Source organism: Prionailurus bengalensis, chromosome B4 (assembly GCF_016509475.1).
Source record: "Prionailurus bengalensis isolate Pbe53 chromosome B4, Fcat_Pben_1.1_paternal_pri, whole genome shotgun sequence".
NCBI classification, from domain to species: domain Eukaryota; kingdom Metazoa; phylum Chordata; class Mammalia; order Carnivora; family Felidae; genus Prionailurus; species Prionailurus bengalensis.
The window spans coordinates 64,451,562-64,477,034 of NC_057358.1; the positions used below are offsets into that span (position 1 = coordinate 64,451,562).

At 39.5% G+C, this 25,473-nt stretch overlaps 1 protein-coding gene across 1 annotated transcript in view; it reads left to right on the forward strand.

Moving 5' to 3' along the window:
- Positions 1-11,109: 11,109 nt before the first annotated feature.
- FGD4 (FYVE, RhoGEF and PH domain containing 4) overlaps positions 11,110-25,473 on the forward strand; it is a 217,719-nt gene continuing 203,355 nt past the window's right edge. Inside the window, exon 1 of the mRNA XM_043562945.1 lies at positions 11,110-11,658. Within this exon, the coding sequence (XP_043418880.1) occupies positions 11,493-11,658 (166 nt within the window). The 5' untranslated portion in view covers positions 11,110-11,492. The remainder of the gene's footprint in view (positions 11,659-25,473) is intronic.

Consider the following 25,473-nt stretch of genomic DNA (forward strand, 5'->3'; position numbering starts at 1 on the left):
GTATGGTGGAAGCGAACCAAGGGAGCCAGATCCCTCAGTAGGAGGTGAATGCTTTTTTACATTGTTTTCCTATTTCAACCATGGAAATATAGTATCTATTCAAAAATGGAAAAATAAATATTGGCTCTCAAATATTTTACAATGAAGTCAGAAATAAAAAATTAGCATGAATTCTGGAGCAATAATTGTTTTAAAGCAGACTATGTCATCAGAAGTATTTTGAAAAACATGAAATTTGTTCAGATTTAAGCCCTGGTATTTACAATCTCTGTGCATTGGAAAGGTATTTAATCTCTTCTTGCCTCAACTATCTCATTTTATAAGTGAGGATACCAATGACCACCTGCAAGGTTATTATAAAAATTAAATGCAAGGGCGTACGTGACTTCTTTCAAACAGTATTTAGCCTTTCACAGCTAATAATATTTCCAATACCATAATGCTTAGACTACTGAATTTCATCTTATCTGGATGAAATTCATCATTCACTTGTACATGCATCACTTCAGGAAAGATTTATTGAGAACCTGTTTTGTGCCAGATATTCCTCTAGGGGCTTAAGATAGAAATCAAAACAAAGAAGGTTCATGTCTTTCTGAAATTTGTATTGTATATGTTGCATTAATGAGGGAGATATACAAAAAACAGTAAACAGAATAAAAGTGTAAATATCAAAGTATGTTAGTGAAATTGTTATGGAAAAAGAAAAAAAGTAGAACCAGGAAAAGAGATTGTGCTGGGTTGGTGGGGTGAAAGTGAAACAGATCACAATATTAAATGGGGTGGACAGGTGGGGCCTTATTAAAAGAAGATAAATATAATCCTGTTCACATCACGATTGCTTCAGTTTTTAAAATTATTAAATTACATCTGTTGTTTGGATTTTTATATGTTATTATCCATCTAAAAACATCAACCACAATGAACATTAAGCAATAGCATTTTCAAAATCTGCCTTTTAAAATATTCTAATAATTTGGAATGAGCATTAAAAAATCTGCATGTATTTCATTTCATGACAATATTGGCTTAAAATCCCAATATTTATTTTACAAATAGCTTTCATGCCTTTTTGAAACTTTAAGACATGCCCATTTATGCTTCCCCAATAAAAATTTGAGTCAGATAATTTTACTCAATAGACTCACTGATAATTGTCAATTCTAATGTCAATTGACCCTATATATAATCCTTAAGATAACTCATGTTTTTCAATGTATAGTCAGAGACTAAACGGTTCTTTCCTTTATGGATTAATTCCAACTCTCTCCTTGAATGACCCTTTCATCCAAAATAAAATTAAGGGTTCTTTTAAAAATATATTTGTAGGGGTGCCTGGGTGGCTCAGTAGGTTAAGCGTCTGACTTCAGCTCAGGCCATGATCTCACAGTGCATGGGTTTGAGCCCCACATAGGGCTCTGCACTGACAATGCAGAGCCTGCTTGGGATTCTCTCTCTCACCCTCTCTCTCTGCCCCTCCCCTACTTGTGCTTTCTCTCTCTCAAAATAAATAATTTAATAAATAAAAACTTAAAAAAAATGTATTTGCACACCCTCCCCTAAAAAATACATTTATGCAAACTTTCTTCCTAATACAAAGGTAAGAAAGATATTGTCATGGAGTGCCTGGCTGACTCAGTTGGTAGAGCGTGACTCTTTATCTTGGGGTTGTCACTTCAAGCCCCACATTGGGTATGGAGATAAAATTAAATCTTTAAAAAAAAAAGATATTGTCACATTGCTAAACTTCGCATTGACTTGCTGCTGAGAATTACCTTTTTCTTAGATTTGCATAGATTCAGACTTCAAGCCTGCCTATTTCATTAGAATGGGCAGAAAATCATATATATTTTGAAGCCAGCTTTCTCTGTATTCTCATGAATAGTTGCCCTAATTCTGGGTTATTTTATTAGAAAATAAGGCCCATGTTACTAAATATACTTATGAAATATGGAAAGAGCCTCATCAAATTACAAACGTAGGTAAGTATGCATACTTAATAAATATCAAACAAAGATGAAAATAAAATCCAATTTATGAAAATATCATCTATTAAAAGTCTAATTATCTCCTGTGAAGAGTTCTTTAATGTCACTCCTTTCCAGCAGCTGCATCAACAAAGCTGACTTGAATTCAAGTATAATTATGATAATGTCACTTTAATTACACACACACACAAAACCAGTCAAAGGTGGTTCTTTAAAAGTGTGTTTTATCTGGTAAATGGCTGCCTTTGGACTGGAACGTGACAGCCTACAGTTATTGGTAATATCATTTAATTTCCACATCTAACGATTGATGGGGAAAACAAGATTTTTCAAAAGTACTCTGTAGGAACACATTATTATTGGAATATTCCAAAGACCACATTGGAATATATTATGCACATTACTATATAGTTTCTATATATTTTTTAATGTATATACATTATATTTAAAGGATATTTTCTTGCTCAATATACTTCATTAGAACTTTGAAAGTGAAGTCAGACCAGGGAAATGGAGTAACTTCATGTTGTTGGAATAAAAATTAAATGAATTCTAATGAATTCAATGTGTAGGCATCACCTGCTCCTGTCTTATGTTCTCTCTATAATAACACTGCACATGACCATCAAAATTGCAGTTTTCATTTATCAACTGTTCAGTTACTACTAAAAATTCTTTTGAACATTTATTGACCACATATTACATGTATCAGTGGAATCTTAAAACTTCCTTTAAGACCAACCAGTTGGACAAAATTATACCACCTGGAAAGTATACCAAATGGAAAGCTGGAACATGTGCTGAAGTAATGGCAATCTCCTGGTGCTTGAAACCCTGTACTGAACAATATGGATGCTTCTAGAACAGTCCTGTTATTTAGGACATATGAAAACAGCATAATACAGTTAAAACATTTACCAGAATACATCTGATAAAGTCTGAAAACGAGCACAGAAAGCCTGGCTGTCTATTTTCAGATGGAAACATTGTGCCTAAGGTATTGAACAAATTATGCAAGAACTGATCATGTTCTTAAATATACTCTAGATCAGCAAAGACACAGGGTGATAATTGTCAGGGTAAGTGATGATCACACTAGTGAGGCTGAGGAGGCAGTGTCAGCTTTTAAGTTCAAGATCCTATTCTCACTCGAGACTTGCTGAGCTTCTCTTTGTCCTTGGATGGGAGTTACTTTCAACCAGGAAATTTGGGAGAGAGCTGATCAGTTCAGGATAAAAGCGTTCAGTTCAGCTGGAATAAATCAGATTATTTTCCTTCAAATCGGTCCAGGTGAGGTTCTGCCAACCCCATTCATGTATTTCCCAGATGTTTGTTCCTCTTTTCCTAGTAATAGAAGCAATAGAAGCATGTTTATTCTAGCAAATTTGCAAGATGTGGAAAAGGAGAAAGAGGACAATAAAATTCACCCATAGTCATCTCTCAATAAAAACTGCTGATAATATTTTGGTGTCTTTCCTTGAATGATATTGCATATACAATTTTGAATCCTGCTTTTTTCTCTTAACATTTTATAGGGAATTTCTTTATAGGTTATTAAAACTTTTGAACTATATCATTTTTAAGGCTGGTATAATAATATTCTATGGAATGAATAAAGTATACTTTTTAAAACACTCTCCTATTTTTGGACATCTAGGTTGCTTTCAGACTTTTACTATTGTAAATAATTATTAAATTTTTAATAAAATTTTAATTATTAAATTAAAATTTATTAAATTTTAATAAATTATTAAAATCTTTATACAGATATTATCTAAATTTCTGACTCTTTTCATGGGATCCATTCCTTCAGGAGGAATTACTGTTAATAATGGTCATATATATTTTTCCTTTAATGCATTTTTCTTCAGTAAATTTCACTATTTTACTATAAAGAAGTTACTGTGCAAGATGCTACGGGGATACAAATATGAATTAAACAGACTTCACCATCATAGACCTTACAATCTAGAAAGGAAAATCATACAAAAGTATACGTAATTATAATCAATGTTTGAAAGTGATACATTCCATGAACAAAGGTTTTGATTTGCCCTTTGGAGACTCAAAAATTAGGAGTCTGTTTTCTCATGACAAATTGAAATCTTTTTGCACGAAAACATTATTCCCTGCTTTAAAAAGTATTTCTTTTTTTTTTTTTAATGTTTATTTTTGAGAGAGACAGAGAGACAGAGAGAGACAGAGCACGAGCAGGGAAGGGGCAGAGAAAGGAAGACACAGAAGCCAAAGCAGGCTCCAGGCTCAAAGGTGTCAGCACAGAGCCCACAGCAGTGCTTAACTCAGGAACTGGGAGATCATGACCTGCGAGATCCTGACCAGAGCGGAAGCCGGAAGCTCAACCGTCTGAGCCACTCAGGCACCCCTAAACAGTATTTCTGATTGCCAGTGTTCTCATTAAAACGTTGTGTCTACTTTGAAAACGACTCAATTGGATGTATTGCATAAATAATATCACCGAGTTCAGGTTTGTAGTTTGTCTCTTTTTCATGAGAAATTTCATGGCATTTTGAATATGGTTATTTTGTATTCTAATGATGTAGGCAAATGCCTACAGATGTGAGTTGTATAATAAAAGCAATGGTGTCATTGGATAAATTATACATTATACAATTATACAATTAGCACTACTATCTTATAGCTACAATATATCAGCTTTGTTGACATTGTTAGGGTACGTACGAAGGCATAATATAGCAGAGCTTAAATGACAGGTTTTGATACTAGTTTAATTATTTTTCAAAATCAAATGAACATTCTACGTAGGTTTCTTATTTTCATTATATCAGGGGTCAGAAAACTCTGTAAAGGGTCAGAGGGTAAATATTTTCAGACTTGTTCTCCATCTCGTCTGTGTCACAGCTACTTAACTCTGCCGTTGTATGAAAGCAATCATAAACTGCTGACTGGGTTCAATAAAAATTTATTTATGAACATAGAAATTTGTATTTTACATAGATTTTATGTGTGATAAAATATTATTATTTTGATTTTCCCCACTGTTTCAAAAATTAAAGGCCATTGTTAGTTCATGGGCCATACAAAAATAATCAGTGGGTGGGCTGCATTTGGTCCACAGGTCATAGTTTGCTGACCTGTTACCTAGATTATCATATTCTAAAGTGACATATATATACATATATATATATACCCTAAAATAAAACCTTTCTAACCAGCAGTAATAAAAGATTAAATAAAAAGCTTTATAATTTCACCACTTTAAGTACTTTTCTTAAAATTCAGATAAATTATTTTCCTTGTATTAGTATGCTTTTGGCTACAGGTAACAAGAAAGGGTGACTAATGGTGGCTTCATTCTAAAGACAACCTATCACTTACGAAGGATTCAAGATGTAGGAAGTTTCAAATTGCTTGCATAGCATATTGAACTCAGCAATTCCCCGGGCTCTTTGCAACATTCTGTTCTAGCACCCTGAGTAGATCCAGCAACCTTTCCCCTCCTGGTCACAAGATGGCTACAGCAACTCAGGGCTTACATCTGTATCCTTATAAAACCACTTCTATAAGCAGGAGGAGCATGGAGGACATGGGTAGGGAATGGGTTCTTTTCCATAGGTTATTCTGTTATCGAGGAGGAAAGTTCTTCCCAGAAGCCCACAGCAGAGTTTCCCTTAACACCCACTGTGCGGAACCAGCCATATGCTCTCCCCTTAAATCAACGAGCAAAGAAAACAGGATTACCCTGATCATCTGACCCCATCCAGCTTTTCCTTTGAAAGAACACAATTTATCTGCTATATTGCTGCCAACATTTAAATGACATTGGGTTTTGTTAACAAAGAAAAGTAGGGATGGCAGTTGAGTACACAACCAAGAGTGTTGCTGTATTCTTTCAGTTTTTAATAATTTATGAGGCAATATATTTAAGGTGTATAAAACCAAGTTAAGAAAAACCACACTTCATTAAATGAGATATGGGGTTTTTGTAACATTGTAATAAATTTTCTAATTTCTTTATATATTCTGCCACTAATTCACTTCTGATCATTCCTGGAATATTTTAGCTCAAAGAATAAGCTTCTTCCAGTAATAAGTACATAAAATATATACATACATACATACATACATACATAAAATATTTGAGAAAGAAAATTAATTTAAATCATGCACATATAAGAAGCTTTAGAAAAAGTCTATCAGAATGTTATTTGGATTTATAACAGTACAAAAAATGTGTATGTTTACAAATGTATGTATATCATATTTCATCCATCCATTTTTTTTCTTTTTAACATCTCTGAAATTGCATTGCATCTTACAATCAATGGTATCATATAATTTAAGGCTAGATAGCTCCTGATAAAATACATCATTGTGGACGTGTAAACTTGGTTTTTGAGGGTTTTTTTAATCATAGTAAAAACACATAACATGAAATTTACCATCTTAGCCATTTTAAGTGTATAGTACAGTAGTATTAATTATATGCACAGACACTAGAACTGTCCTTTTGCAAAGCTAAAACTCTATACCCATTGAACAACAGCCCCAGCAACCATTGTTCTACCTTCTGTTTTTAAGAATTTGGCTACTTTGGGGGTGACTGTGTGGCTCAGTCGGTTAAGTGTCCAACTTTGGCTTAGGTCATGATCTCACAGTTTGTGAGTTCAAGCCCTGCATCGGGCTCTGTGCTGATAGCTCAGAGCCTGGAACCTGCTTCAGATTCTGTGTCTCCCTCTCTGTCTCTGCCCCTCTCCTGCTCATGCTCTGTCTGTCTCTCTCTCTCTCAAAAACAGATAAACGTTAAAAAAAAAATTAACAAAGAAATTTGGCTTTTTTTTTTTAAGTTTACTTATTTATTTTGAGAGAGAGAGAGCAGGGGAGGGGCAGAGAGAGGGGGAGAGATTCCCAAGCAGTCTCTGCACTGTCAGCACAGAGCTGGACATGGGACCAAACTTATGAACTGTGAGATCATGACCTGAGCCAAAACCAAGAGTCGGGATGCTTAACCAACTAAGCTACCCAAGTGCCTCCAAATTTAGCTACTTTAAATACCTCATGACCATTGAGTTTGTGCATTGTAAGTTTGCGTGTGGTGGGTTTAAAAGCATTTAAAATATCTCCAAAGAAATTTCACATAAAATGGAATCAACAAAATCTTAGAGTGTATACACACAAAGGTACAGAAACAGAACAATGGTTGCAAACGTGATTATTAGTAACATTAGTGATGGCTGTAAATGTGATACTAGCAAATATTTGTTGGAGGAAGGACTGTATTTCCATGTTTCCTTAGAAAAAAATAAGAGTTCTTTTTATGGGATTAACAAGTTACCTATAAGTAGATACGGCTGTTTTATTTCTCCAGGTAAGATAAGCAATTTTCTATCTCATACAAAGCAATACAATTGGAAGTAGGAGAAATTGTAAAATTCTTCAGAATAGATAAAAGAAATTTCACAGCAAGATTCACCAAATGATCATTAAAACATTTGTCATGGATGGCTCTCTATGCCCTCCACTAGGCCTTGTCTTCACCTTGCCATTCCCCCTTAACATTGACTTCCTCTGGGAAACTTCTGATAGGCCAGCTTCAAGCTGGGTGCCCCTCTCCTAATATCACAGAACTATCAGGGACTGTATACTTTATAAGGTAACTGCTTTCTTTCCAGTTTCCAAGTGGTTTAAAAAATATTGACTGGCCATTTCCTTTCAAAGAGCAATAGGGGTAAATTGAAGTTCAAGGCCAAACTTGTACCATGACAGTTTCAGAGGACTCTTTGAATTTGTGCAAATCTTCTAAGAGGTGTGTATATATGTTTCCTTGATGCAATACTTGGTCAAAATATAGGTGTAGAAGTTAAATTAACAAAAATTAATTAACAGTAATATATATGAAATTATATATATGATTGCATAATTTCTAACATGCAATTTCATATATATAGAAAACTATTGAAATCTCAAGTAGTATCAACTCAATATATCATACTGTTTACTATTTCCTGTTAAATGTAGCATCTTATTTAATTAGGTCTTCAGAAAATTATCTTCTGTATGTCATCCCCCTAATGCTACTACATAAAGTCAGCATGATTCATGCCTTTTAGTGACCTTTATTACTTTAATGACATTTCTATAAATTCCTACCCAGTGATGGCATCAAAGTAAATGAATAATAAGTTTGTAACTCATTTACTGAGGATATAACACAATTTATTATTAAGGTGAAGAGGTTTTATCTTTCTTTAGTGAGATAAAAATAAGAATGAATTTGCTGCAAAGCATTGATTTATCATAAATTCTAGTTTGGGAAATGATGTCCTATCAGTCATGGAAGCAGCTTATTGGTTCATAATTTTTCTTCTGAATGTTCTTTTTAGGCTTTATCTCACTTATTAGGGACTAGATCAGTTGGAGACTGGTTAGGTTGTTAAAATTAAATTGCATGTTTGTTTAAAATATTTAAATCAGAATTAAAAGATATATCAATATACATAAAACTTTTGCTACAATGCGAAATATAATTATAGATAAAATTTAAGGAACATGAACTAGTCTATAGTCTTGCTATGCATTTTTCTAGTCTGACCTTACACGTTAATTCCTGGGAAAGAGGTGATTCTGGGCTGCCAGCTCCTCTCCAGGAGCTCCACCATGGTGTGGGACTCCAGCTTCTCCTCCGGCCCTTCTGCATTCCAGCTGGCAATTAGAGGACTAGAGATCCTCATGGTGAGGGTGCAGAAGCCAGGCCCGGAGGTGACACATACCACTCCTGTCCACAAAATTTTGAAGAATGTGGTTACATGGCTCTACCTAACTGCAAGGGAAGGTTTAAATCAGTCCCCTTGTGTGCCCAAGGAAAATGATACAGGAGTGGGTTAGCATCCCGCACTGTCTCAGCCACAGAGATGGGGTGTATAAGCACCTGTGAACTGTGCTTATCTCTGTGTGTCGGTATCCAGTGCAGTTCTCATTCAATATGTGCTAATTAGTGGCAAATCTCCTATTAGCTATATAGATCAAAAACACAGTACACAAAGACTATATGTATTAGATAATATTCAATATTTTGTTCTACTCTTACCTAAGATAACTTGAGATCAAATGACCCACTCGTTCCATGTTGCAAATCATAGCCATCAAATGTGAAGTTCCTTAAAAATGGTTTTTATCAGAAAATAGTAAGCAGCAGTAACACTGATAGAGGTAATGTCAGTTGATATGTATGTTATAAAACATCCCATCTGAAAATACAGACATCCACTGATGTGAACTGATATTATATCATTAGGCAAATGTGAACAACTTTGAACCAAGAAAGAAATAGAAATATGTACACACTACTCAAAATATCCAAATAAGGGAGCATAAAACTGCTGCCCCAAATACTTGTAGTAAGATACCTTTTTGCCCCAAACAGATGTGTTTACTGTAGTCCTCTTTTGACAGAGAAAGCATCTCTCTCTCTCTCTCTCTCTCTCTCTCTCTCTCTGTGTGTGTGTGTGTATGTTGGGGAGGGGAGTTCATCAGTAACCAGTTCTCTAAAAAAGAAGATTGCCAGCATGTTCTCACTTAAAAAAAAAAGGTTACTCTGAGCTAGGTTGCTAGTACAGTAGTATTGATTGCAATACTACCTTTTTACGGAAGCAAATACATTATGTTAAACTTTGTATTTCAATTATGGTTAACTCGCATATATGGAGTAAATCTATTTCAGTATTAATTTATATTTGAAACTACTATTTAAATTATTTCCAGTACCATATGGCATAGTATATAAACTTTTAAAATAAATAAATAAATGTTTATTTATTTTTGAGACAGAGCATGAGTGGGACAGGGGCAGAGAGAGAGGGAGACACAGAATCTGAAGCAGGCACCAGACTCTGAGGTGTCAGCACAGAGTCCGATGTGGGGCTCGAACTCACGAGCAGTGAGATCATGACCTGAGCCAAAGTCAGACGCTTAACCAACTGAGCTACCCAGGCACACCAGTTTATATAATTAGGTGCAATGTAGTGATACGGATAATAAATCCAAGGGGAGCAAAACCTCCTTTCAACAAGGTGTGAAAACTTAAAAATTAGGGGGTATTTTCTTCTCAGGGGGTATGTTTATTGAAGTAGCAGCCAAGGAGATTGAGACAGTTGAACTGCCCTCTTTAAAGTTTTCTTGAGAACTGGGTTATGAGTTACACTCCAGGGAGCTGGAGGAGATGTTAAGCAGGTGAAGGACCATTTGAATAAATGTGGAGTGGCTTCCAAGGTGGAAACCATGGTTGGGGAACTTCTTCAGCTTGAGTTGGGGTTCTTGGAATGCTGTTTTTTCCTCTCTTATGTCTGTGATTTTGGAACACAGCCTTTTCATTATTAGAGAGAGTAGTGAATTTTTAAATGCACGTGAGCAAACCAATTTAACGTGTATTTTCTCCAATTTGCTATTTAGCTGATGTGAAACAAAACAACAAATTAAATGGACCCTACAGTGTGTTACTAATAAAGTCCTAAAAGTGTTCAAGGTGATGGAGGGTCTGATGCTTTTCTGGAAACCTGTGGATTGTTAGTTCCACCTTTTCCTTTTCCTTCCACACATGCCTTCGTCGTCTCTGGTCTGATGCCTCTGGTAAGACAATTTGATTCGGTGAGATAAAGACAAGACATTGATGCAGAAACTCGAGTAGGGATTCTAGCAGTGCTATGTGACCCAGTGTGGGTTCCGCTTCGGTTTCCTGATCTGAGATACTTAAGTCACCGGGTAGCTCTACGACCATAAATAAGATTATAATCAAGGGCTCGGGACAGCGGCCTGAGGCGCACGTGTGACCCCAGGCATGTAGGTGTGTAAGAATGGCGAGCCCTTGGGCAGCGTTCAGAGTAGCTGTTAATTTTCTTCTCTTTCTCCTCGAGACCAGTGCGCGGCCGGCAGGCGAGCACGGCTGACCCCTTGAGCACCCCAGGTGTGTGCCGCGCCATTCCTCTCGGCCAATGGGCTGGCCCGTAGCGCGCCGGGCGGGGCGGGGCGGGGCCGTCCCGAGGAAACCGGCTCAGGAACCGCGCCCAGGGCGCTCCAATCGGCACTGCGAGTCCTTGGCTGCTTCCCCGGGAGGAGGCGGCCGCGGCGGCGCTGACTGTCTGTACTCTGCGCTCCCGGCGCTCCGCCCCCGGGACCTGCGGGCGATTGGCTCCAGCGAGGAGGGTGGACACAGCACGGCTGGCCGCTGCAGTGGCCGCGTCAGGTGAGTGCGGGAGCCGCAGCGACCGAGGCGTTGCGGCTGCGGCAGGAGCCCGAGCCAAACTCTCCGCGCGGCCCTGCGCGTCCCGGGAAGGAAGGCGCGGCGGCGCACTCGCGAGGGGCGCCGAGCAGCCCGGGGTCGCCCCTCTCGAGTCGCGCCGGGTGTGGCACGCAGGCGACACTGCCCCCCCCCCCCCCGAGGTCCGGTCCCCCCGAAGGAGCGGGTCGAGCGCACACTTGCGGACGGACGAGGGCGAGGGAGAGCGCGGAGCTGCGAGCGAACCCGGCGCGATGAGCGGCGAGGGCGGCTACAACTTCAGGCGGGTGGCTATCCGACGGAAGTCCAGTCCGTCCTACCTGCCGCCCGGGACCCCTCGGCCCTGGAGCAGGCCCTCGCCACACCTGGGACGGGCCGAGCCGGCCGCCTTCAGGAGCCAGGCGCCCGCAGACGGCGCAGGTGAGTGTCTCGAGGGGCAGGGTTGGGCGGGGGCGTGGCCGCCGGTGGAGGAGGCGCCGGGCGCCCTGCAGGTGTGCGGGTCTGCTGGCTGCTAAGGGAGCCAGCTGGGGGCAGCTTCCCAGACGCCGGAGCCTGGCCTTCCACCGTGACCGGTTTCGTCCCTTCCCCCAAAGGACCTTGGGCAGGAACTCACAGAGGGCTGAGTATGCCCTGGAGGTCACTTATCAGGGAATTCCGGAAGTGTAGATATAGCTTAAAAAAGAAAAAAAAAAAAAAACTTAGGAAGTAATAAGGCCCATTTTCGAGACCCTGAAGTTTAAGTTTCTTAGCTAAATTCCTGCTACGGCAGACCTAGTGAAGGACTCCTACGACACATGGGGGAGGCTGATGTTCTTCTTAGTCCGGTAGCCCAGCTGTTGGGTAACCTCGGACCGGCTATCCTGAGTGCTCTGGTTTTGGCTGTTGAAAAATACGCTTGACCTCCACTCTAATTGTGAAAGTCTCTCTCATAAGGAAACATGTTCCTAACATCGAGAAATGGAGCTCTTATTGCTCTCTTTGTGTAGATAAATTCAGCTATCAGTAATGCAGGATTTTGAGTTCTGAATTCTCATTTAATCTTAGTGTTGGCAGGAATCCTAAAGACGATCTATTCAAGCCCACATATTTTCCTTCTCCCTTTAACGGCATTCCTTTGATCTGAGGGGAGCTTGAACCTATGTGGAAACTAGGGATTTTTTCCCTTGATCTGTAAAACGTTTTTTACCCCCCCCCCTTTTTTGTGCTCCTATCCTACAATACCAGAAACGTCTTCTGTGTAGACCAGTTATCAGGCAGAACCGTCGTTTAAGCGGCAGAAATACAAATGCTCTTATTCACTTTCACACGTTTTGATTAGGCAAAGCTGTTATGAGGGTTTAAATGGGATAAGTATTGGAGTTTTAAAATTTCTCTGTCTAGTCCTTGTCCTGAAGCAGTAGTCCTAGGCTAGAAACACATGATGGATGGTGAATTCGAAATTTACAGCTATAGTAGGTAAGGGAGAAACAGTGATGTGAGAAAATAGGTAAACAAGTAACTGAATTATAGTTGTTTATGTCTCAGTTTCCTCATCTGCAAAATGAGGACAGTGGTGAAATCATCTCTTCTAGATTTAGGTGTGATTCGCTCTAAAATGAATGGAAGAGTGTGTGCCCCCCCGAGCCCCCCCCCCCTTTATGTACTTGAGAGAGAGAGAAAGCAGGAGGCAGGGAGGGGCAGAGAGAGAGGGAAAGAGAGAGAATCCCAAGCAGGCTCTGCCAGGAGTCAGTCACAGGTCTCAAATCCACCAAAAGGAGATCATGACCTAAGCTGAAGTCGGGTGGTGGCTGACTTGAGCCACCCAGTCGCCCTGAGTGGTTTCCTTTTTTTAATGAAAATATGTTTGCTTTGTTTTGAAGTTATTTATGAATTAATTTTTAAGTTGAGCTACCAAATTTCTTAGTCATCATCTGTTTTCAGTCTGAGGCTGATAGGATCCAAGTTCTTTACATCATCGTTTTACTTAAAATCGCATGACTTGAGTAGGTGAGCAAAAGATGAAGAGACTTCCTTAGAAGTAGGAGTGAATGGAGCTGTGGCAGTCTATAAATCTTTCCTACAAAGCAGTTGCGCTTATAGAAGAAATAGCCTTTTCTTTTTCTTTTTAAAATGATAGGTAGGGTTTCCTGGCTGGGTCAGTTAGTGGAGCATGCAACTCTTGATCTCAGGGTTATCATTTTGAGTGCCATGTTGAGTGTAGAGATTACTTAAAAATAAAATCTTAAAAAAGCAATAATAAATGATATGTAGAATGTAGCAATAACTTTTGTAGGTCAGTTACATTGTTTTAAAATGGTTTATAAGAACTCAAAGTTTTTGCTGCTGTTATTTTCAGAGTTGAAATCTTCCTCGATAAGATTCTTTCTCTTTACCATAATATATATATTCTCAATATATTTGAGAATGATCTGATATTTAGACAAGTAGTCTTAACCTATTGAGCGACCACACCCTATGCAAAAGTGCTTCCTTTTTTGAATCAAATCTGCCTCCCTATTCAGTCTCATCCAATGATCATTACATAAGTAGGATCCTCTCCAAATAAAAAAATAAACCAGGTTTAATTTGCAAGAAGTGTCCATTTCTTTGCAGCACCTAGAAACGTATTTATATATGAAACCACAACATTTAGACCCATTGCATACACAGTGGATGTGACTCATAATTGAAAAATTACTTTCCCTTTTAAAGAAGGAACAAAAACTGCGAGGTTAAGAACTTAACAGAAAATTCGGTGTAGTGATATTGTGTTATATCTATGATTGTGAGACCGGCTATTTTTAGAGTTTGCTGATTTGGTGCCAAAAAAACAAATGAAAGCAAAGTCTACCAACTGCATCTTCTGTATATACCTGGAATGTGCATTTCCTGATCTAGGTGAAGCAGAGAGTTAAGATGATTAAGATACAGGGTTTGGGACTCATAGCACCCAAGTTTTAATTCTTCTTTTATTACTCGCTGTGTGAATTGGACCAAGTCCCTTAATTTCTCAGTTTCTTCATTTGAAAAATGCAGAGAACAGTACTTTATAAGATTATATAAGTAAATGGCAGAAAACAAACATTCCAGATAGTATTGTAACAAGGAATTTTTTTTTATCTATCTGTGTCTGAAAGAGTCTGGCACTAGGACACAATAAATACTTGTTGAATGAATGGATACCCTCCCCCTGTAATATTCATAATAGCAACTATGTAGTGACTGCATTTTCTATACTAAGTACTGTGCTATGTGATACACACACAAACACACACACGTATGAATTTATTTTGTAACAATCTTAGGTAGGTAGCGGTAAGCCCATTTTACCACTGAAGAAACTGAAGCACAGAGAGCTTTACTTACTTGCTTGAAATCTTAGAATTGGTACTTGGTTTGCTAGGATTCAAATTCAAATGTGCCTGGAGTCAAAGGCAATGGTCCTATACACATAAAATTAAGCACATAATTCTACTATGGAAAAAACACATAATTAAAGGGATGTTTTACACACACAAATTTTTTTTTTCTGTTGTCGTAGGGAAACTCCTTTATTTTCTTATGATCTTAGCAATAAAAATACATTTAGAAGCATATCTGTTGTAATATATTCATCATCCAGGTGCTTTGTGGTGAAGGACTTTTCACATTGTATGATGTGCTACCTTTCTGTAAGTGGAGTTTCTTTTTCCAGTTCTCGTCACAGCTGGAGTACTCAGATTTTCAACACTTACCTCCAATACCCCCGAGCACTTTTGGAGGGCTGATTTCACCTTTGTTGTGGGAGGAGGGATGGAGATTTGGGTAAGAGTGATGAACATTTACTGTTTATTGAATGCTGTCTCTGAACCAGGATTACATGTGGTTTTGCTTCCATTTCTATAACAACCTGTAAGACAGGTTCTATTATCATTTTAGACAAGAAGAAAGCTCAAGTTTCAGAAGGTCGCAACTGTAACGTGCTACAACCAGCCTAATCTTCAGGGGCAGGATTTGAACGGAGTCTCTCTGGTCTCAGTGCTCATACACTTGTAACACTAGTTCTTGAAGGTTTCCCAGAGCTTTGAGAGGCAAAGTGCAAGGTGACACCAATGTGTTACATATGTTAGCGCTAATATTCTTTGTGACGTTAATAATGTATTTTACACTTAAAACAATGATCTGAACAAATAATTTAAAGATTTATAATAAAATAGTGGTGTGCAGCAATATCGTTAATGTTTCTTGAAACTGCTTAAAGAGGGACTTTGAAATAGGAAAGTCCTTCAGAGGGACAGGAAACAGGAAGTGTTTTTTAGTTTGGATTTCCTTCCAAGGGCAGTTAGAGTGGTCCTTTGTCTCTTAATGAACAGCCATGCCAACTTGTGAAGCTGAGGACCTTCAGAGACTTACTCCACATTTACTTATTTGCTTGCATTTTTCTTCTGCTGACAGACACTTGGGTTCATGGATCCCACTGGTGACAGAAGAGGATGTGGGACTTTTGGGGAAGGGATTAGGGGTCTGCCCAAAGCCACTACCTCTGGGCTTCCAGGACCCTGGATGCATACCTGGTATAGTCCCAGTTGTACTGAAATTCTTTTCTACATGCATGTGCTGAAAAGTTGTTTGAAAAAGGAGTCAAACATGATGCATTTAATTTTGTGAGTATAATGTGAGATTCACTAGATTTGGACAGGAGCCCGGAAACCTATACTTTTTAAATAGTACATTGGGGGATGCCTGGGTGGCTCAGTTGGTTAAGCATCCAGATTTGGCTCAGGTCATGATCTCATGATTCTGTTTGTGGGTTCAAGCCCTGTAGTGGGCTCTCTGCTGTCAGTAAGGATCCTCTGCCCCTCTCTCTCTCTGCCCTCCCCCACTAACACTCTTAAAAAAAAAAAAAAAGTACATCAGAACAGGGCGCCTGGGTGGCTTAGTCGGTTAAGTGTCCGACTCTTGATGTCTGCTCAGGTCATGATCTCACAGTTCGTGGGATTGAGCCCCAAGTCAGGCTTCATGCTGTTGGCATGGAGCCTCCTTGTTGTTCTCTCTCTCTCTCTCTGTTCCCCTCCCCTACTTGAGTGCACTCATGTGTTCTCTCTCTCTCTCTCTCTCTCTCTCTCAAAATAAGTAAAATTATAAAAGGAAAGTACATCAGGTGATTTTGATGATCTACTTGGTTTCCAAAGGTCCTCCTACTGGCTGCATCAGAATTACTTGGAGTGCTAATTAAAAATTCCCAGGGGTGCCCGGGTGGCTCAGTTGGTTGAGCGTCAGACTTTGGCTCAGGTCATGATCTCGCCGTTTGTGAGTTCCGAGCCCTGGGTGGGGCTCTGTGCTGACGGCTCAGAGCCTAGAGCCTGCTTCAGATTCTGTGTCTCCCTCTCTCTCTGCCCCTCCTCTGCTCATGCTCTGTCTCTCTCTGTCTTTCAATAATAAATAAACGTTAAAAAAAATTAAAGAAAAATTCCCATCCATATCCTGGGTATAATGAGTCAAAATCTCCAGGGGTAGGGTTAGAGAAGCTGTATTTTTTAACAAGTGCCCCAGATGATTCTAATGTGCAACCAGCTTTACTGTGAATTCCTAAACATTGGTGAACCCTGCCTTTGGTCCTCAGCACAGGTAACCAAAATTAGCAGGTGCAAAGCAAAGAACAATCTAGATGGCCCTTCAACTAGCACAACATCCAGGCCCTCTGTACTTTTTGGCAAACCTTTTGCCCATTTCTGGCTGATTCTTCATTGCATTTTTTATATCTGTTATAGGTATTTTCTACTTTGTTCTTGTTTCTCAGCTCGAGCTGTGAGATCATGACCTGAGCAGAAGTCGGAGACTTAACCGACTGAGCCACCCAGGCCCCCCCACCCCACCGGATTAATTTTCTTAAATCTGGACCTTGATCATAATCTTCACATTGTCAGAAGCATTCTGTGGCTCGCCAACTGCCTGTTATTGATGTCTATAATGGAATATTTTAAAATGGTCACCTTAGTGACTGTTGGTTAAATCTTTACCAGTAACCTCTCAGTGGGGAGATGGACCTTTTAAAATTCATACATTCGTTCTTATTTGAACTAGTCATGCATTGATCACAGTTCAGGAATTGTGTGTTTGTTTTCATGAGTAAATTTAGCATTGTTTGCAGAGCATTGTCTAGAATTAGTTCTCTGTCCCTGGAGTGTAGTTGGCAGTGTGGACATCACCAACAAGTATTCTGGGTGCCCATGATCAATTTTGTATTGCCTCCCTTATGCAAGAATACAGTGGAGAAGCCAACCCCAGCTGCTATGCCCCTCACGCGTACCAGCGCACTGAAATTAAGCCATCAACTTCAGCTGCAGCATCTGCAAAAACTAGGGAGCTGCCACCATTCTGGGGAATGCTTGAGCCACAGTGCAGTCTTGCTGCACACCAGTACCCCATCTGCTCTGCAAGGTTGGGTTGTTCTCTGGGGCCTCTAGCAAGATTTTGTGTTAGGCTCCATGTTAAGAGTAACCCTAAAAAGTGCAATGACTTTGCGAAGAGGTTATTTGTATTTTTTAAAATGTATGCTAGTGAGCATATTTAGGAAGTGAAAAGTCAGTAGGTAGAACCAAATAAGATGCCCTGACTGAAGAATACAGGTGAGTTATGCTTACAGTTTCAAATACAGTGCAATATAATTTGTGTGAGGTTATCAAATTATAGCCAACTAAAACCCTTGATAGAAAGAGTAAAACATACATTTATTTTATTTTATTTATTTATTTATTTATTTATTTATTTATTTATTTAGTGAGCTGGGGAGTGGCAGAGAGAGAGGGAGAGAGAGAATCCCGAGCAGGCTCTGTGCTGTCAGTGCAGAGCCCAATGTGCACTGTGGGAGATCAAGCCCCACTAACGGTGAAATCATGACCTGGGCCAAAACTAAGAGTTGGCTGCTTCCCAGGCACCCTGAAAAATAAAACTTTTAAACAAAGTGATCTTCATTTCACCTGCAGAAAGTTGAGTGATCTATACCTTTTTCCCCTAATTTATGCTATTTAATGGTATCATTTGGTGGTATGCCATGTTGATAAATGATATTGGGAGTCCAAAGGTGAATGAGACAAATGCCTTGACCTTTGGTCATTTCAATCCTAGAAGGAGCAGTAGGATGTAAAATAAACACCTGGGTATAAGTTAGTGTTATAAGTAAAAGCAGTGATTAGAGTGGTTGTAGTTCAGAGGAAGGAAATCCATACCAGGTTGGAAAAATGATTTCACTCCCAAGTCCATTCAGAGCCCTACACCAATTAACTCCATCTATGTATCTCCATTCTCTTTTCAGTTCTCTGTATCCTTCATTACAAAGCTTGCCTCCTAGAATCCCAGTAAAGCTAGGGATCCTTCAGTCTTTTAACAAGTATATCAGTGTTCACTATGGACGAGGCATTGTGGCAGGGCCTAGAAATCTAGGTGAAAAGAATCCATGATAAGGGCTGATAGTATCGGCTTTGGAGTTGGACGGACTGAGTTTGAATCCTCCTCTAGTAATTAAGTGGTGGATTTGGAGCTCTTTTTGACTCTGCTCCCTTATATATAAAACGGGAACGTTAATATTACCTACATCATAGAGTTGTTGGAAGAATAAAAGTTAATATTCTTAAGGGCTTAGAGCAGTGTTCGGGAAGTGTTGAGGGAATAACTTTCAGTAGTTTTGTTGGGATTAACACAAGTGCTATCCTCATAGTCTGGCCTTCTCTTCTATTGTATGTGTCCCTCTAATCTGGTGCTATCTCACGAGATTGTGATTGGTTGCTTACAGTTGTACCTATTGAATGCAAGCTCAAACATGCTGAGCTCTTTCCTGCTTAGCCCTCTTCTCTCGAGTCCCTGCCGAAAGGGCCTCCCTCCTCCGTCTTCCCTCTTGTGCCATCCTGAGCCCCACTTTCATGTCAAACTTCCCTAAAGCCTGGAGTGCATCACAGAACCACCACCCTCTACCTCTATTTCCTAATTGAAGTCTGGCCTTCTCCTCTTCACACTGATCCTCTGGTGACTCAAGTGGCCATTGGTCATCTTGCATGATCCATGGACCTCCTGGTCAGAATGTGAGGCCAGTCCACCCGTAGCTTTCCCTGACTATTTGTCTTCTATGTTCCTAGAAAAAAAATCCTCATTAACTCTTGCCAGCCAACTCCAGTTCTTCATGTTTGTCTGTTGTACCTGCCCCACCAGTCCCTAACTGGAGTCATCCATTGCCATCACTCCTCAGGAGCCCTTCGAAGTCCATGTAAAGGCACAGTAAATGTGAAGTAAACGGAAGAATCCCAAACTACCTTGGCACATCTTGGTCCAACAGAAAAATTTTCTGGCAGTGCTGTCAGAGAATGGAATTGAGTTCCTTTAATGATGGTGAGCTCCTTATTAATGAGGATGCTCAAAGATAGGCCAGGTGACTTAGTGGCTGTGCTGTAGAGATGGGGTGTCTTTCTGGCCTGTGCTCCTAGCTCAGAGACTGTTTTCCTGTCAGTGGTTCTTTGCTTTCCTTCTGTGTCTATATCATTTGTATGCACCTATCAGCAGCATGTGGTAGTTTTGTGCAGCGGTGTGTTAGGGGAAGCTTGGGAGTGGTATACTTCGGCCTTGTTGAGAATCCATTGACTAGGTGCCCTTTTTGTTTAACAATTGTGATTAGTCCCGGCATTCTTTCTGATGCTGTGGTATGTCTGGACTAAGAGACCTTTGGAATTCGGAGGACCTGGGTTGCTCCTCTATGGAAAGACACAATGCTTTTTTGTCCAAAGTTTTGTTCTCTTCTAGCTTTGTCTCTCCCATTCTTGCTATCCTCCTTTTATGGCCTTTTTTTTCTTTTTCTGTTGTTTCTCACTCTTAGGACTTAGCTTTTGAGATCAAAACTCCTAATAAAAGTTGTCTTTTGGGGCACCTGGCTGACTCAGCTGGAAGAGCGCGCAACTCTTGATCTTTGGATCATGAGTGCAAGCCCCACTTTGGGTGTGGAGCCTACTTAAAAAAAAAAAATTAGGGGCACCTGGGTGGCTCAGTTGGTTGAGTGACTGACTCTTGATTTCGGCCGCTCAGTTGTGAGATTGAGGCCTATGTTGGGCTCACGCTGAGCATGGAGCCTGCTTGGGATTCTCTGTCTCCCTCTCACTCTGTGCCTTCTCTCTCTCTCTCTCTCTCTCTCCCCTCCCCCACCCCCCACCCAAAAATTAAAACCTTAAAAAAAGTTTTTTTAAGTTGTCTTTCTGCCCAGATCTAATGGGCTTGCTTTAAAAAACAATCTGAGGGGCATCTGGGTGGCTCAGTTGGTTGGGCATCTGACTTTGGCTCAGGTCATTGTCTCGCGGTCTGTGAGTTCGAGCCCTGCGTTGGGCTCTGTGCTGACAGCTCAGAGCCTGGAGCCTGCTTCAAATTCTGTGTCTCCTTCTCTCTCTGCCCCTCCCCCGCTCATGCCTTGTCTTTTTCTCTCTGTCAAAAATAAACATTAAAAAAGTAATAAAAGTAAAAAATAAAACAATCTGAGTGATAGATATTAGGTATGATCAGAAGCAAAATTTTAGTTTCCAGTTCTCATAGCAAAAGGTGAGACTGTGGAACATCTGATACCTGAAATCTGTCTGTATTGTTTTCCAGATCTCAATGTATTTCACCAAATCCAAAATGCACACTTTTTCACATTTTAACATCTCTGAAATTGGGATGCTTTCCGTTGGTGGCATTTAAAAAATTGTAAGATGTTAAAATATAGATTGGCTTGAATTGTAAAATGTAACTGCAGTATTTACTCCCTCTGAATAATAGTGAAGATGATGAAATGTATTCCTGGATTATATAACTGAGAACATTGACTAACCACTGCCTTCTCCCTCTTCTCTAAACCCAAAACATATGTTGTGTGGTTATCTCCTCTGTATCTCTGGCTACTTCTTCAGCCCCCTTAATTATAATTATTATAATAAGAGTTGTAATAGCTATCATTTATTGAGCACTTACTTTGTTGGTCAGACACTGTCCTAAGTGCTTTATGTGCATAAACTCAGTTACCACAAGTCCTCACTGTACAGAAGTGGAACCAGAAGCCCAGACAGATTAAATCATTTGTTAGAAGTTCATATGGCTGGGGGAGCCAGGATTTAAATCCATGCTCTCAACACCTGGGCTTTTCTATCTCCCATTAATTTCTTATTGCCAGTTTTTAACATCCCTGAACATAAAGTTACTAATTGTTGCTCTTGAGTAACAGAGGAAGCACTTTTCCCTGGTATTTTTCTCTATTCTATCCATAGTATTCAAAACAAAAGCAATGCTCTGACCCACTGTAGCTAGTAAGGAAGGGAGGAAAAAACAAACAAACATGTTCATGGAGAAAGAGAAACATTCTTAGAAAAGATTCTGCAGATGGTTACAAGAAATAGCTACCTGGTCTTTGCTGTGCACCCAGACTTCCCAGGAATACTTACCTAATTCAAGTCCTCTGCTGCTTTCTTTCTAGGAAATTTTGACTAGATTATATCCTATCTTTAGCAGGGTGATACTTATGTACCGAACTTTGAAGTTATATGAATAGTATTAATTTTCAAGAATCCTGCTATTTATAGATGTTATCCAAACAGGAAAAACTGCATTTCTCTTACCTAATTAAAAAAAAAAAAGAACTATAATGTATGGCTAGGTAATAGAATATGTCTATTATACACATGTATATGTGTGTATATAATGTTAATAGATCAATATCATGATCCTATTGGTATGTGTCAGCAAGGCACTTTAAATTTTCAAGGAGAATTCTGTAAGCTCCCTCCTCCCAGCACTCTTAACACCTTAAAACACAGGGTGTGGGTAGTCACACTCAGATGCCCACTGTGGAAGAAATAGGAAACTGACGAGGGTGCTAATTAGAGACCCTTTTTAGTCCTTTTATAGAAAGTGGTAAGCTCAGGCCAGTGGTTGTGAAAACAGTGAAAAGAAGGGAAGAGAAGGATTCACGGAGAAGCAAGGAGGAAACTGCCAATGATGGCCATCATTGTTCCAAAGTCAGTGTGGTGCCCAGTAGAGGCTCATTTTCAATTGAGAACTGATGCTCGTTTCCAAGTTTTGGAACTAAAGGACCAACTTGCAAGTTTTTGTTAACCTGGGAGATTTGCTTTAACCACATTGTGGGCACTGGGGAGATAGAAAAAAGAAATAGAAAAGTAAAAGATATTTGTGTAATCCCCACTTCCAGGGGGCATCCTATAATGTCATGAGAGCTTCCCAGAGCCGGCAGGAGTGCGTGGGGTACTTTTCTTCCTCATGGTCTTGATGGTAACCCATTTCTGTAAACCTGAGGAAAATTGTATTGGCAATTACATGTATCACTGACACACTAAAAGCCCTTATTTCAGAATATTTCACTCTTGCAGATCTTTTGTTAATTGTCCATTTCTGGCATAGATTCCTGGGTTCCACTATTCATACTTTTTCATCTGGAAAAGGTCTCAAAGCCAGTTCCTTACAGTTAGTTCCTGCAAATGTTATAGTGGCTCATTCAGAAAATAGGCTTCGTTATGGACTTTTGGAAAAGCTTAACAGTTTATATCTGCTTATTTGCCTTTATCTGAAAATACTACTCCCCAATTATAGATGGAGAAAATCCCTTCCTGTTATTTTTTTCTTCGAATATTTTTTCTGCTCATGTGTTATGTGACACAACTTCTTATTGTAGACCTGAAAGTCTTGGATAGGAACTTTCAGTCACTTGAAACATTATTTTTATTTTTTTATGTCTGTTTCTTTTTGAGAGAGTGTGAGCGGGGGAGGGGCAGAGAGAAAGGTAGACGTCGAATCCGAAGCAGGCTTCAGGCTCTGAGCTGTCAGCACGGAGCTTCTCAGACCCACGAACTGCGAGATCATGACCTGAGCCGAAGTTGGACACTTAACAGACTGAGCCAACCAGCCTCCCCAAAACATTTTTAATGTTTAAAAAGTATTGAGTTCATCTGTTTTCCATGTTTACTTAAATTCACCTTCACCCTGAGGCCTTTCCCTGACCATCTTATTTAACGTTGGAAACCCTGCTCTCCCACTCTTTTCCGGGTTTTATTTTTCTTTGTAACACTTGGCACTATTTAACTGTTTTCTACTCCTCCTTTCTGCTGTTCGTCCCCTCCCCCGCCCCCAGTACATGAACTAACCTCCATGAGATCAACTGGTTTTGTCGGTTGTGTTCTTTTTTCACAAAGACAGGGTATCGTCAGGGTCCACATTGTGGCAACTGCCCAGCTTAGGCCTGAGGGCTTGTGAAATAGGGATGTAGGTGGTGGTTGTGTGTTCGGGTGGGTAGTGGGAGTGAGCATTGGTCAGACCTGTGAGGTAGGGTGCCAGGCCGGGCCCTTTGACCAGAGCGCCCCCGCTACGGCAACTAAGACACTGTTGGCTGCAGTTTTGACCAGAACAGGTGGAGGCAGAGTGTGGGATCAAACTGATTTAAGAATAAAGTAGAGACGAGTTGGCATGAGGCCTCAGTTCATCAAGTTGAGACTATGTAGTTAGAGAAGCTTCTTCATCGCTTTTCCTAATTAGTTGAATGACTTTAACACAAAGATAATTTTATGTTAGCATAATGAGAGCAGTGACTCTAGTGGTCTTGTTCCCTGCTATTTCTCCAGCACCTAGAAGAGCTCCTGGCTCACTGGGTTTTTGTGAAATTGGGTGAGGGCGGGGGTACAAATATAGCACTCAAGATTTCAAAGTGCATGTTTTATGCCAGCCCAATATTTAAAAATCTAGTTAGTAAACAAACTTTACCCTACCTTACCTTCATTTTTTTCTTTACTCCTTGTCTTTATTTTTCCCAAATAGAGTTCCTTTAAATAAGTTTTCTTGGTGCAGATGAGAGGTGATTCAGTTTAAAGGTGCACAACTAGAACTTTTAAAAGTATATTTGTTTGATATACAAAGTATACTTCAATTATAACTATTGAAGTTACATCTCTGAGTTGTTTCCTTGAGACAAAGTTCTATCTGTGAAAATCACTCTGGGGGTGGGGTGTAAGGGAAAAAGTCCTTTGGCAAAGCAAAGGGATTAGCTATCTGATAGTATGTTTAACCTGAACTACATAACAAGCTGAGCCTTTTCCCTTGGTTTTCTAAGGTTTCTCACAGGCCTCTGAAAGATTTTTTCCTTTCCAGCTCTTTTATTTGATAGTACATTCTAAAACTTTCCATCTACATTTGTATGATGGAGGAAGACCTCAAACCATAGTAATTAGCTTTGTGTTAGCTTGCAGTAGATCTTAGCCACAGAAAAGTTGGTTGTCCTGTACCTACAAAATGAGGTACAGGTGAGCACTTAATAGCTTGAATACAAAACTCCTTACAGCTGGAATATTTAAAATAGTTTTGTTCTCTTCCCCATAAATTTGATGCACAGGAAAATAATTTTAAATTCATAGGCTAAATTCATTTCTTTGCTCCTTTATAATAGTCTGACCTTTTCAAAGAAGAAAGCTTTAATTATAGTGTGTATAGGAAGGTCACTTCCTTCATGTCAATTAGGATTTTTGTGTATCTGGGGCCACTCGCTGGTTTCTTTATAGGTGTAATGAATTGCCTTCTCAGTGCTTTATGCTAGGGAAATGGGAACTGCGTTAAATTTTTGTAGATATTGACATTTAGAATGTGATTAATTTGTGAACTAGGGTTCAGATTTATTCTAATGCAAAAATCTATACAATGTGATGAGGCATCATTTGGTGTTTTGATCAAATTTTGTTCACTCTGTATAAGTCATGGAGTAGTGGACAAGATTAAAGAAAAATTCAGTACAATGATGAGTGGTAGAAATTTTTTGTTCTGAGAGAAGTAGCTTCATTTCTGGAAAGTGGGGTAAAATTGGTTAAGAGATCTGGCTCAGTAATCACACAGGCCTGGGTTCAAATCCTGCCTCTGCCACTGCACAGCTTCGGGCAAGTTGCCTTACCTCCTGAAGGCTTTCTTTATAATCAGGATAATGAAAATGATATAACATTGTAAAGGATTAAATGAAGTAATGCATGTCAGGTTTGGTACATTTACATATTCAGTACTCAATAAATGCTGCTACAAATTGTATACAGACCGTGTATATATGGTATATGTAATATATGTATGATTGTGCATTTTAATTGGTAATTAGAATTGGACCCAGGTCTTTTGAAGATGTCTGCTGAAGCTAATGTATCAAAACTTCTACACAGATACCCACAGAATTAAGTAGAACAAGCAGATTTCAAATTAGCAAATGTTTTTTATTAGCTCCTAAAATCT